Genomic DNA, 12,500 nt, shown 5'->3' on the forward strand with positions numbered 1-12,500 from the left:
GAACAACCATTCTTGTTCACATCTATTGACGCAAAGCACATCCTACATCAATGAATCGAGTGTTTCAGCACACATCGTTTGAAACAAGAAGATGGTATTCCAAGATGTAATACAACAATGTTTAACACATTCCCATTCAAATTTATCAGAACGTATTAAGAATGAACAGGTACATCACCATTTTGATTCTCGCTCTCCCGTGTGCACATGATAATTTATCATGAACTTATCGATCAGCAACACGGGTCATCAAACTATTTGCTGAATCCTATCAACAAGGACAGCAATATTTGTTAAGATTTATTCATCCAGTGGTAACTTAGATTGAAGAGACACAATCAGGTTGAAACGCCGGTGTCCCAAAGTCCTCTCACGTCAATAAATCGTGTATCTTGCCTATACACATCTTCCAAGAGAAGAAAGAATTCTTCGAAGGCAAAATACAACAGCAATAAACATATTAAGAATGAATATCTTCATCTTCGTTGTAATACAATTTATTTACATCAAAACTTATTCTGCTGCTCGGTAAATTGGTTGTAAGATTTGTTGTACAAGGGAATGAAAATTCTAAATAATCTCACCTTCAAAACTGAATGTAGCCGGAACACAGTGCGGGGATCGGTTTGGTCAGTGGTCAAAGATACCTCGGACTTGGAGTTTATACACAGATATTGGCGAGTCGCCAAATGTCGCAGGCGAATCTGCTGCTCCCAGTTTAATACTTCACCTATTAATTGAAAGGGAAAAGAAAGAAAAACAAACATATTTGAATAGAGTACAATAACTCATACGTATATTCACACAAATTCACACATATACACAGACATACCTGGATATATATCGGCCTTTATTACATACACCCACACACACACGCCCAGCACATGCGTCTGAAAACGGTTTAATCGAAGTGTACTAATTTCATATCTAATACTTAATCCAAATGCGAATCAAAGTTTCACATTCTTTATTTAAAAGATTGCACTACGACCGTTTCGACATCCGGTCGTTCTCAGGTGCTTATGGACATCCAGACGTCGAAACGATCACAATGCAATCTTTTAAAGATAAATATATATATATATATATATGTGTGTGTGTGTGTGTGCTTGACACGTGTTTGTGCGTGTATGTGTACGTGCGTGTATGTGTACGTGCGTACCAGTGTGCATGTATGCGTGTTTGCACGCGCGTGTGTATACGTATACATTTTTGCATATATACTATGTATAGAAGAAATAACAGCAAAGAAAAAATAACAAATAAATATTCACACACACACACATATGTGCATATATATATATGCATATATATATGTATATATATATATTATATATATATATATATATATATATATATATATATATACACACACACACACACACACACACACACACACACATATATATATATATATATATATATAATATATATATATATATATATATATATATTATATATATATAATATATATATACACGTTTATATATGTATATATGTATGTATATGCATATATATCCATCATTTTGTCTCAACAAGAAATTTCTGTTGCCAGCAAAAATAACGTCCCGAAGGCATTCACTTACCATCCAATATGCTTGACTCAGATTCTATCTGCCAATATGTGTTTCCGGAAGTTGATGGTGACATAGTCTTTGGGTGGTGTTGATCCATGACCCGAATACGAAAATGAACTGCAGAGTAAGTAGAGAAACGCGAAAATTGATGAGAAGTGAAAATAACAAGAATGCGTATGTTAAGCTTATCTCTATAGACTTTCTAAAGACATTATAGCCAGCTCCTGGTTTTGTTATGGCATTTCGTGTTTGAGTATGTCTTATGTAAACAACAGTGTGATCGAAAATGAAAAATTGATAATGGACGTATATACATATTTCAGGAGTTTTTGCTCCTTCCTCAGTGCCCACTCAACCCATTAACCACCCACGAACTTATTTCAATAGAAAACATGTAGAGAAAAACATATTGTTTAATAACACTGCTGACACAGTAGAACACAATATTGACTTATAAAAAAAGAGCAGTGAACTGGCAGAAACGTTAGCACGCCGGGCGAAATGCTTTGCGGTATTTCGTCTGTCGCTACGTTCTGAGTTCAAATTCCGCCGAGGTCGACTTTGCCTTTCATCCTTTCGAGGTCGATTAAATAAGTATCAGTTACGCACTGGGGTCGATGTAATCGACTTAACCCGTTTGTCTGTCCTTGTTTGTGCTCTCTGTATTTAAGCCCCTTGTGGGTAGTAAAGAAATAGGTATTTCGTTTACGTTCTGAGTTCAAATGTCGCCGAGGCCGACTTTGCCTTTCATCCTTTCGGTTTCGATAAATTAAGTACTATTTGCGTACTGGGATCGATCTCATCGACTGGCTCCCTCCCCCAAAATTTCGGGCCTTGTGCCTAGAGTAGAAAACAATATTGACTTATGAAATAAAGTGTGTTATATACTTTATAGTAGATTATGATAGTATGACGAAATACGGAGTGTCTGCAGGTCGTTAATACGTATGCATACTTGTTTCAGTCATTTGACTGTGACCATGCTGGAGCACCGCCTTTTTTAATCGAGCAACTCGACCCCGGGACTTATTCTTTTGTAAGCCCAGTACTTATTCTATCGGTCTCTTTTGCCGAACCGCTAAGTGACGGGGACGTAAACACACCAGCATCGGTTGTCAAGCAATGCTAGAGGGACAAACACAGACACACAAACACACACATATATATATATACATATATACGACAGGCTTCTTTCAGTTTCCGTCTACCAAATCCACTCACAAGGCTTTGGTTGGCCCGAGGCTATAGTAGAAGACACTTGCCCAAGATGCCACGCAGTGGGACTGAACCCGGAACCATGTGGTTGGTAAACAAGCTACTTACCACACAGCCACTCCTACGCCTTAGATTAGATTAGATGTTTGTTTTTTATATTTTTCGTCTTAAACTTATCATATCGAATTGGTTGTCCACTTTTTTCGTCTAAGATTACACAACCACAGATATTCTTTCAACAGCACTGCTGTCGTCGAATTTTCGTCTTATCTCCGTGATGCAGACTAAACCTGTCAGTAAATTCTTGAATATCTCTCACATTAGTCAAAACAACCATATGCATTCCTTCGTTAAAAATGAATAATTATCTTAATTCATTTTCTATTTTGATCTTTTGCGACTTCATATATCGCCTCAAACTTTCTTCGTACATAGACTACTTCAACATGGAGGCGCAATGGCCCAGTGGTTAGGGCAGCGGACTCGCGGTCATAGGATCGCGGTTTCGATTCCCAGACCGGGCGTTGTGTGTGTTTATTGAGCGAAAACACCTAAAAGCTCCACGAGGCTCCGGCAGGGGATGGTGGTGATCCCTGCTGTACTCTTTCACCACAACTTTCTCTCACTCTTACTTCCTGTTTCTGTTGTACCTGTATTTCAAGGGGCCGGCCTTGTCACTGTCTGTGTCACGCTGAATATCCCCGAGAACTACGTTAAGGGTGCACGTGTCTGTGGAGTGCTCAGCCACTTACACGTTAATTTCACGAGCAGGCTGTTCCGTTGATTCGGATCAACCGGAACCCTCATCGTCGTAACCGACGGAGTGCTTCCATCACTTCAACATACCTTCCAAAACAACAAACTTCTCGACATTACTCTAATTTCGCTTCTTGAGACAGAACGCCAGTCTATCGCAGTTAACATTTCCAAACGATCTATTTTCCCAACTAACAGTTAGACGAGATGACGTAACAGTCTACTCCCATATACCAAAAGTACTATTGTTAAACTTCCCTTGAGGAAACGAAATCCCAATAAACTGCATTTTCCCACAATGCGGGGTTTTAGTTCTTAAACACTTCACTGATCTTAGTTCTCATTTGAAACTAGCGTCCTTACCTTCTTACACTCAGCTCTTTCTTCTTTTCAAATGAGTTTTATTAACGCACCGTCGGAATGACTATGCACGTAAAGTAGACGTTAATGACGCCAACATCTTCCTGGGTTATATTAAGACTCAGACCTCTGTCCAACTAATCGTTCTCGGATTCGTAAAATAGCCGTACCATGAATTGTATTGGTGTGCTTATACTCAACACACTACTGGTGCGGCCAGGGGGACTAAAAGGAACCCAAGTTACGGCAATATTTTCATGAGACCCAAATCTTTACCCAATTCAATGGAACCGAAATCGTTCTTACACCCATATTTCCCCTACTGAGGAGTTTTATCAATAGGTTGCTGGCCTGGTCATAGACTCTATAATAGACCCCTATAATGCCAATATCTTTATGAGTTATAAGAAAGCCTAGATTTTATACTCAGCTTACTGATACTGCAATTTTACAGTTATTACATCATTGACTGTATTGGCGTTCTTACACTCACACTCATCTGTTTTCCTTTTTTCTTTTTCTGTTGAGTTTTATCAACAAACTACCAGTGTAGCTAAGAGTACAAGAATGGACCCTAGTTACACCAATCTCTTCTTGCCCACTTTTCAGGTTCTGGCATGATATATCTTTATATATAAAAGTCAAGTTGTGTGTCTGTCTCCTACGATTTAGATTCCTAACTACTCCCACATTTTGCGGTGCAGTTTAACCAAAACCGGGTTTCTTATAGTCGTGATTCATATCGATTCATATTAGCGCGCGTCTACGATAAATCTACGATTTAAAAAAAAAATTACCATAATTTTTTTCCATTTTAATGCATTTTTTTCGCTATTATATAAGGGAAGTAACTCTCTAAAAATGTCTACGATAAGTCTACGATTTAAAAAAAAAATTACCATAATTTTTTTCCATTTTAATGCATTTTTTTCGCTATTATATAAGGGAAGTAACTCTCTAAAAATGTCTACGATGAGTCAACGATTTAAAAAGAAATTTACCATCATTTTTTTTCCATTTTTAATACATTCTTTTGCTATTTTTTGGCTATAACTCTCTAAAAATGCTTATATAGTTATTTCCCTTACAAACCCGAGCAACGCCGGGCGATACTGCTAGTTCAATATATTTCATCTGTCATTGGAATTTTCCTTTGTCATCTCAGATATTACTTTTACCCTCATCGATATCTATATGACTATCAATATCCCCCATATTTTATTTTTTATTTGTTCATTAATGGTAATCCTGCTTCGACTTTACTTCGTCTCATCCAACTCAATCAAGAACAGTTATCTCATTCTCGAAATTTCTTCATCTCCAACGGGTTGCAAGTAAAGACAGGAATTTTCATTCCAGACCCTATGATAAACACCATTTCTTCCATGCACGGGATTATCCTTCACTTAACTCTCTTCCCTCGTCCACTAGTTATCACAATTATAATAAATTTACTTTTTATTCTCATTCAAATCAAATAGTTCCATAACTACCCCTACCAATGGGATACCCGAAAACATCCTAGTGCTCTCTTATATCATTCTCACCCTTGGACCCCGACTTGTCCAGCATAGAATAAAATATTAGAATAGCGTTCATCTGTCTCATTGGGCATCATTATTCTGCTGACACTCACTTCTTCCTTAAGATATGGATACCATTGGTACTGAAAAAGCTTATCTGCCTGTGACAGGATATGTTATTTAATTGCACAGGGGACCAAGGTGCCCTCCTCGTGGAGCAAGCCCAGTAGCGGAGAGAGATTTTGGTCAGTGAATACTTGCCCGTGATCATATAGTTCGAGATTACATGGTAACCAGTAACAGGTTTCCACCAACCCGTGATGGATTTGCTCCTGACCTTAACTATTTATTCCCGTCACTCCTAATGTAATTTTCTTCCATTACAGTAGACACTTGGAGCATATGTATGAAGGGTTGTATATATATATATATATATATATATATATATATATATATATATATATGAGTGTGTGTGTGTGTATGTGTGTGTGTGTTTATCTGTGTGTATATATGTGAATACATACATATTCAAAATGTGACCGCATGTGTACCATTGGCGATTTTTTTCCTCTGTCTTCCCTTCTCTGGATCTTTCCTTCTCCTATGTTTCCGACGAAGAGTTCCGCTCGAAACGTTAAACCCTCCTTCTTTCCTTCTTTCCTGAGCGTCCAATAATACTATATTTGTTGCACATCTTCGCGTTGTTGTATTTTTTTTAGCTTTCTTGTTTGGATTAACTTTATATATATATATAATATATATATATATATGAGTGTGTGTGTGTGTATGTGTGTGTGTGTTTATCTGTGTGTATATATGTGAATACATACATATTCAAAATGTGACCGCATGTGTACCATTGGCGATTTTTTTCCTCTGTCTTCCCTTCTCTGGATCTTTCCTTCTCCTATGTTTCCGACGAAGAGTTCCGCTCGAAACGTTAAACCCTCCTTCTTTCCTTCTTTCCTGAGCGTCCAATAATACTATATTTGTTGCACATCTTCGCGTTGTTGTATTTTTTTTAGCTTTCTTGTTTGGATTAACTTTATATATATATATATATATATTTTATACATGTATATATGTACACACACACGCATATATATCTATATATATATGCATTGTGACCAAAGATGTGTAGCAGCATCTGATAGCCTGGTCGGTCACGTGATATATATATATATATGTGTGTGTGCGTGCGTGTGTGTATGTATGTATGTATGTATGTATGTATGTATGTATGTATGTATGTATGTAGTATGTATGTATGTATGTATGTATGTATGCGCGTGTGTATGTGTATGCGCGTGTATGTGTGTATGTGTGTATGTATGTATAATTGGCTTACCGTTTTCGGTGATGATTTCGTCAAACAGACCTTCAGCAACAAGATAAGCTTCCAATTCTTTGTGAAACAACCGAATCACAGATCCTCCCTAGAATTTAAGAATTTGGTAAGAGTAAAACAGAGAGAAGAAAAAAAACAGAAAATAAAACATTAAAACAAGCTATTTTTTAATATGGAAATTTTAATATAAATATTTTTCTATGGTATTCTAACAAATCCATAATGTACACATAATGTATGGTAGCCCTGAATGTTAGAAGTGAAGTTAGTAGATGACTGAAATTGTATACTTTGCAGTCTTCCATATTTTATACACATTTGATCTCATAATCCATACTTATATGTAAATGCATAAAAACATGCATACACTCATGTAGCTAGAAAGATACACATACGCATATGTGCAGTACGCATATACAAATATACGTACACATACATACATACATACATACACACAGACACATACCCACATATATATGTATATAAATATACATGTACACACATATATAGATAGAAAAATATACACACACTGATATATATATAAATATACGTTTTATGTCAAGTTATAGATAAAATAAGTACTTTTTAGTAGAGCATACAGTTACTAATTATTAGAAAGTAAAGGTTGAGAGTGACATCGAAATTACTAGCTATATTTAGCTTCTTTCATTCTAACCATATTTCAAAAAATTGATAGACAAAATCTCGACTGCAGTGGAATTGGTTGACTATCGAAGTATAAAACTCAGTCACCTCTATGTCTATCAGGAACATGCTGCCTAGGTAGACAAGGTAGGCAGTGCCGATCTTGGATAAAATAGATCGATAGCAACATTTTCCTTTCATGGCAAAATATGCACCTAACCTCAATAAAATCATAAAGGTTACTCTGATTACTATGTAGAAAATGCAAAATGTTTTATTTTTTATAGGTTAGGTAGGCATAATTCGTCCCTGCTTTTCAACCTCAGCACACATAATACTGCTGTAGTACACATGCTGCGCACACTCCTACAACAACGTTTTCTTTACTTGCTATAAAGGCAGAAGTAAATCTGCCTTCAACTCTGTCGCGCGTCTGTTTCGCTTATTTTTGTGTGTTTTACTACATAAAAGTCACCAACTGCCTACCCTGAGTAATTACTGACGACTCATACATGCTGTATACGTACTAACGAACACACAAACATACACACATCTACATATAAACTACGTGCACACAACTTCAACTACTCCAATCTTAAAACGCAGATACACTCCTCTGTACACGCACGCCTGACACCTAGCTTTTAACTCTCCCTTAGAACCACATTCCCACCTGGGCCTTAATTTCCACCTGGGCCTTAATTCCCACCTGGGCCTTAATTCCATCGCTGGTCTCGTTTTCTCTTTCTGTCAACCTCTTTTTTCTAAGTTACTCTCTTCATATTTTTTTCTGATGACGAACCAGTCACATCCATCTCCTTCTTAAAAATATATATATTTCTTTATTACCCACAAGGGGCTAAACACAGAGGGGACAAACATGAACAGACAAACGGATTAAGTCGATTACATCGACCCCAGTGCGTAACTGGTACTTAATTTATCGACCGCGAAAGGATGAAAGGCAAAGTCGACCTCGGCGGAATTTGAACTCAGAACGTAACGGCAGACGAAATACGGCTACGCATTTCGCCCGGCGTGCTAACGTTTCTGCCAGCTCGCCGCACCAAACAGATAATCAAAACAACTCACCCGAACAAATCTGTTGTCTTCTAGATCTTCTCTGTAGCAGCCAACAAGTGTGAAACTGGATTTTTCCACTCCCAGATTTAGTTCTGAACTGTGGAAAATAATAAGTGGAAGTATTAGTAAAATCAACAAGAAGGAAATTTATGACAGTTAAGGAGGAATGAAGGTGGCGAGGAATGGTGGATGTGTGGATAAGCAGAAATGGTTGAGCATCAAACAACGAAATATATTGCGATTTTTACACACACAAGCATATTTATAAATATATATACATATACATACAAGCATACATACACCACACAAATATACAAACACTAAATTGTGTCGTACCAACGAAGGCGGAGTACTCAATGCATATTGTAGAGTATGTACTTTACTTAAACTTGCACTGAATGTTTATCACGCGAGTCGAGTTTCATGCCGATGCAATCTTCTGGTGAGAACTATTACATCCACTGCGATTGCTTACATCTCACTGCGTATGTGTGGATGTAGAATTCTAGTTTGTGTCTGCTCGTTGTCTTCAGTTTTCCGCCTGTCAATTGGGTGTTATATTTGTGCCCCTTCGATAGTTGCTTTCTTTGGATTTGTCTCTACTTTATTTGAATCAGCTGGTGCGTATTGAGTTTTGTTGTTTCAAATACTGAGTCGTTCACTGTTTGATCACTGTGACCGACCAGCTATCAGATGTTGCTACACATCGCTGGTCACAATGCGCTTCACATTGTTTTAGCCTTCAAATGACGCCACCCCGCTGGCTAAACGAGCAGGCCAACAGAAGAAAGAGCGAGAGAAAGTTTTGAAGTTGTGGCGAAAGAGTACAGCAGGGATCGCCACCACCCTCTGCCGGAGCCTCGTGGATCTATTAGGTGTTTTCACTCAATAAACACTCACAACGCCCGAAACCGCGATCCTACGACCGCGAGTCCGCTGCCCTAACCACTGGGCCATTGCACCTCCACTTTATCTGTTAATAGCATTGTTTATTTATTTATTTTTTTGGCCAAGTTTGTTACATTGATTAGAAGGCTGTGCAAGTGTGGTTAATATTCCGTTTCAAGATATTAACATTTGTGGTGGAGTAATTTTACTGACATGAATTCTGCTTTGGTGAAGTTTAGTGGAGTTTAAAGACTTTTTTGTTTGTGTTTATATTTTGTTGGTGCGGACTATGCATAAGCGTCCGCATTTTTTGTTGTTTAATCTATTTGTATCGTTATCGACTGTGATGTTTCCTTTTGGATTTATCCGCTAAAGACATGCATTTACAGAAGAGGCCGGTTAGGAGTATCTCATGTTGTAAATGGAGTTTCGTGGTTGAGTGACTTTTGCTAATGTGTGTCGAATTTTGTTTTCGCTATGATCGAAGAATTGAATGTCTTCTTATGGGAAGTAACATGGTGTTACTTATTGAATTTGTCTGTGAAGCTAAATGAAATTTGTTTCTTTTATTGGAAAATTAAGGATACCACATATTGGTGTCGGTGATATATCTTACGGGTGATATTACTAATGGGAAATTTTGAACTTGTTTTTGGTCATGGTTAAGTGGTTTCGATTATAAATAGTTTCATGTATTTGCCTATGTTTTGTTAAAGGCTTGTTTTAATTTTTTACTGCAATAAATATGGTTCAATATTTGTGTCTTCGTGTGTATGTGCGCGCGCTATGGCCAAAACTTGCTTTTAGTTTGTCTTTATATATAAATATATGTGGAGAATTAGGTTTGATTTGGGTTGCTTATTTGTAGTTCAATACATATGGCAACCAGTTTTTATATGAGTGTGTGTGGGCAAGAATGGGGTTAAAGATAGCCGGACCAGTGCTTAAAGGTGAATTTGTGCTTGTGTCTGCAACGTGACATTATCTCAGCCGTCTTGTTTAGTAAGGGTATGTTATGCCTGATTATGTTCTAGTTTTTGTGATGCATAGGTGACGATTCTGGAACTATTTACGAACGATACGGTACAGTCTGTTATTTTCCACTCTAGATTTGTAGCTATATTTTCTCTTCTAATTCTGTTTTTTTTTTGTTTAAACCAAATTAAATATCATAATTCTATGGAAATAAAGATGTTTTCTTACCCTTCAGAATAGCAGTCTATCTGGAACTTTTCACTGGCATGGAAGAAATGTCCTGGGGATTTAACACTTTCAAATACAATTTGGTCAAATAGTTGCACCTACAACATCAATAGTATTTCGAAACATTATACGTATATAAACAATACATATCAAAACATACGGCCATATAAGAACATTTTTATATCGCTAATCCTCCATAATTACGTATTTTATGCATGTATGAATGCATGAATGTACACAAACATGCACACAAACACACACGCACGCACGCACACACACACACACACACACACACACACACACACACACAAGTGCACCTTCTAGCACACGTTGTATTTACTGATAACACCGACGAAGTTAGAGGATCCTATTACGTAATAGACCAACCAGCTTGCGTTATGATGACAATCCACTTGCGGAAACGCGTGTATATTATAGAAAGCTTAAAATACCAATTACTTTTTCTGTATTCACTGCATATGTGTGTGAGTATGTACGTGTGTGTGTGTGTGTGTGTGTGTGTGTGTGTGCGCGTGTGTATGTGTGTATGTGTGTGAGTGTGCATGCTTCTTGAACTAAATTTATCTTTCCTCTTGCAAAGAAAACAGCGTCTATTTTAGCAGGTTGAACATCAACACAATGGCTAGTTTTTAGTTAAGTCGTTAATGATTAGGAAAAAACCTGTAGAATAGGACCGGACCAAGCAAGAAGTATGCTTGCTGGAAGACTATCTTTATATATAAAAGTAAAGTTGTGTGTCTGTCTCCTACGATTTAGATTCCTAACTACTCCCACATTTTGCGGTGCAGTTTAACCCAAACCGGGTATCTTATAGTCGTGATTCATATCGAGCTCTTCTGGGTATTAGCGCGCGTCTACGATGAGTCTACGATTTTAAAAATAAATTACCATCATTTTTTTCCATTTTAATGCATTTTTTCGCTATTATATAAGGGAAGTAACTCTCTAAAAATGTCTACGATGAGTCAACGTTTTTAAAAAAAATTACCATAATTTTTTCCATTTTAATGCATTTTTTCGTAATTATATAAGGGAAGTAACTCTCTAAAAATGTCTACGATGAGTCAACGTTTTTAAAAAAAATTTACCATCATTTTTTCCATTTTAATGCATTTTTCGCTATTATATAAGGGAAGTAACTCTCTAAAAATGTCTACGATGAGTCAACGTTTTTAAAAAAAATTTACCATCATTTTTTTCATTTTAATGCAGTTTTTCGCAATTATATAAGGGAGTAACTCTCTAAAAATGTCTACGATGAGTCAACGTTTTTAAAAAAAATTTACCATCATTTTTTCCATTTTAATGCATTTTTTCGCTATTATATAAGGGAAGTAACTCTCTAAAAATGTCTACGATGAGTCAACGTTTTTAAAAAAAATTTACCATCATTTTTTTCATTTTAATGCAGTTTTTCGCAATTATATAAGGGAAGTAACTCTCTAAAAATGTCTACGATGAGTCAACGTTTTTAAAAAAAATTTACCATCATTTTTTTCCATTTTTAATGTATTTTTTTGCTGTTTTTTTGGCTATAACTCTCTAAAAATGCTTATTTAGTTATTTCCCTTACAAACCAGAGCAACGCCGGGCGATACTGTTAGTTATAAATATAAATACGAGATGTTTTATATCAGCTTACCACTTCCCCTTCTGACTTCACTTTGTATCTGGGCAAAATTCGGAACTGTGCATTCTTGGCGTTGAACTCGTTTAATGAAATCTGAAAATAAATAAAAATTCGGAATGTAGGCGCAGGAGTGGCTGTGTGGTAAGTAGCTTGCTTACCAGCCACATGGTTCCGGGTTCAGTCCCACTGCGTGGCATCTTGGGCAAGTGTCTTCTGCTATAGCCCCGGGCCGACCAAAGCCTTGTGAGTGG

At 36.9% G+C, this 12,500-nt stretch overlaps 1 protein-coding gene across 1 annotated transcript in view; it reads right to left on the reverse strand.

Moving 5' to 3' along the window:
* Window positions 1-12,500, reverse strand: part of LOC115231408 (inositol 1,4,5-trisphosphate receptor-like) — a gene marked incomplete at its 3' end in the record, with an annotated part of 32,703 nt that overhangs the window by 14,931 nt on the left and 5,272 nt on the right. Inside the window, exons 3-8 of the mRNA XM_029801441.1 lie at window positions 12,262-12,342; window positions 10,599-10,696; window positions 8,517-8,604; window positions 6,780-6,867; window positions 1,587-1,694; window positions 585-730 (exon numbers count right to left, since the gene is read on the reverse strand). Of these exons, the coding sequence (XP_029657301.1) occupies window positions 585-730; window positions 1,587-1,694; window positions 6,780-6,867; window positions 8,517-8,604; window positions 10,599-10,696; window positions 12,262-12,342 (609 nt within the window). The remainder of the gene's footprint in view (window positions 1-584; window positions 731-1,586; window positions 1,695-6,779; window positions 6,868-8,516; window positions 8,605-10,598; window positions 10,697-12,261; window positions 12,343-12,500) is intronic.

This window comes from Octopus sinensis, unplaced genomic scaffold (assembly GCF_006345805.1).
Source record: "Octopus sinensis unplaced genomic scaffold, ASM634580v1 Contig18445, whole genome shotgun sequence".
Taxonomy (NCBI): Eukaryota; Metazoa; Mollusca; class Cephalopoda; order Octopoda; family Octopodidae; genus Octopus; species Octopus sinensis.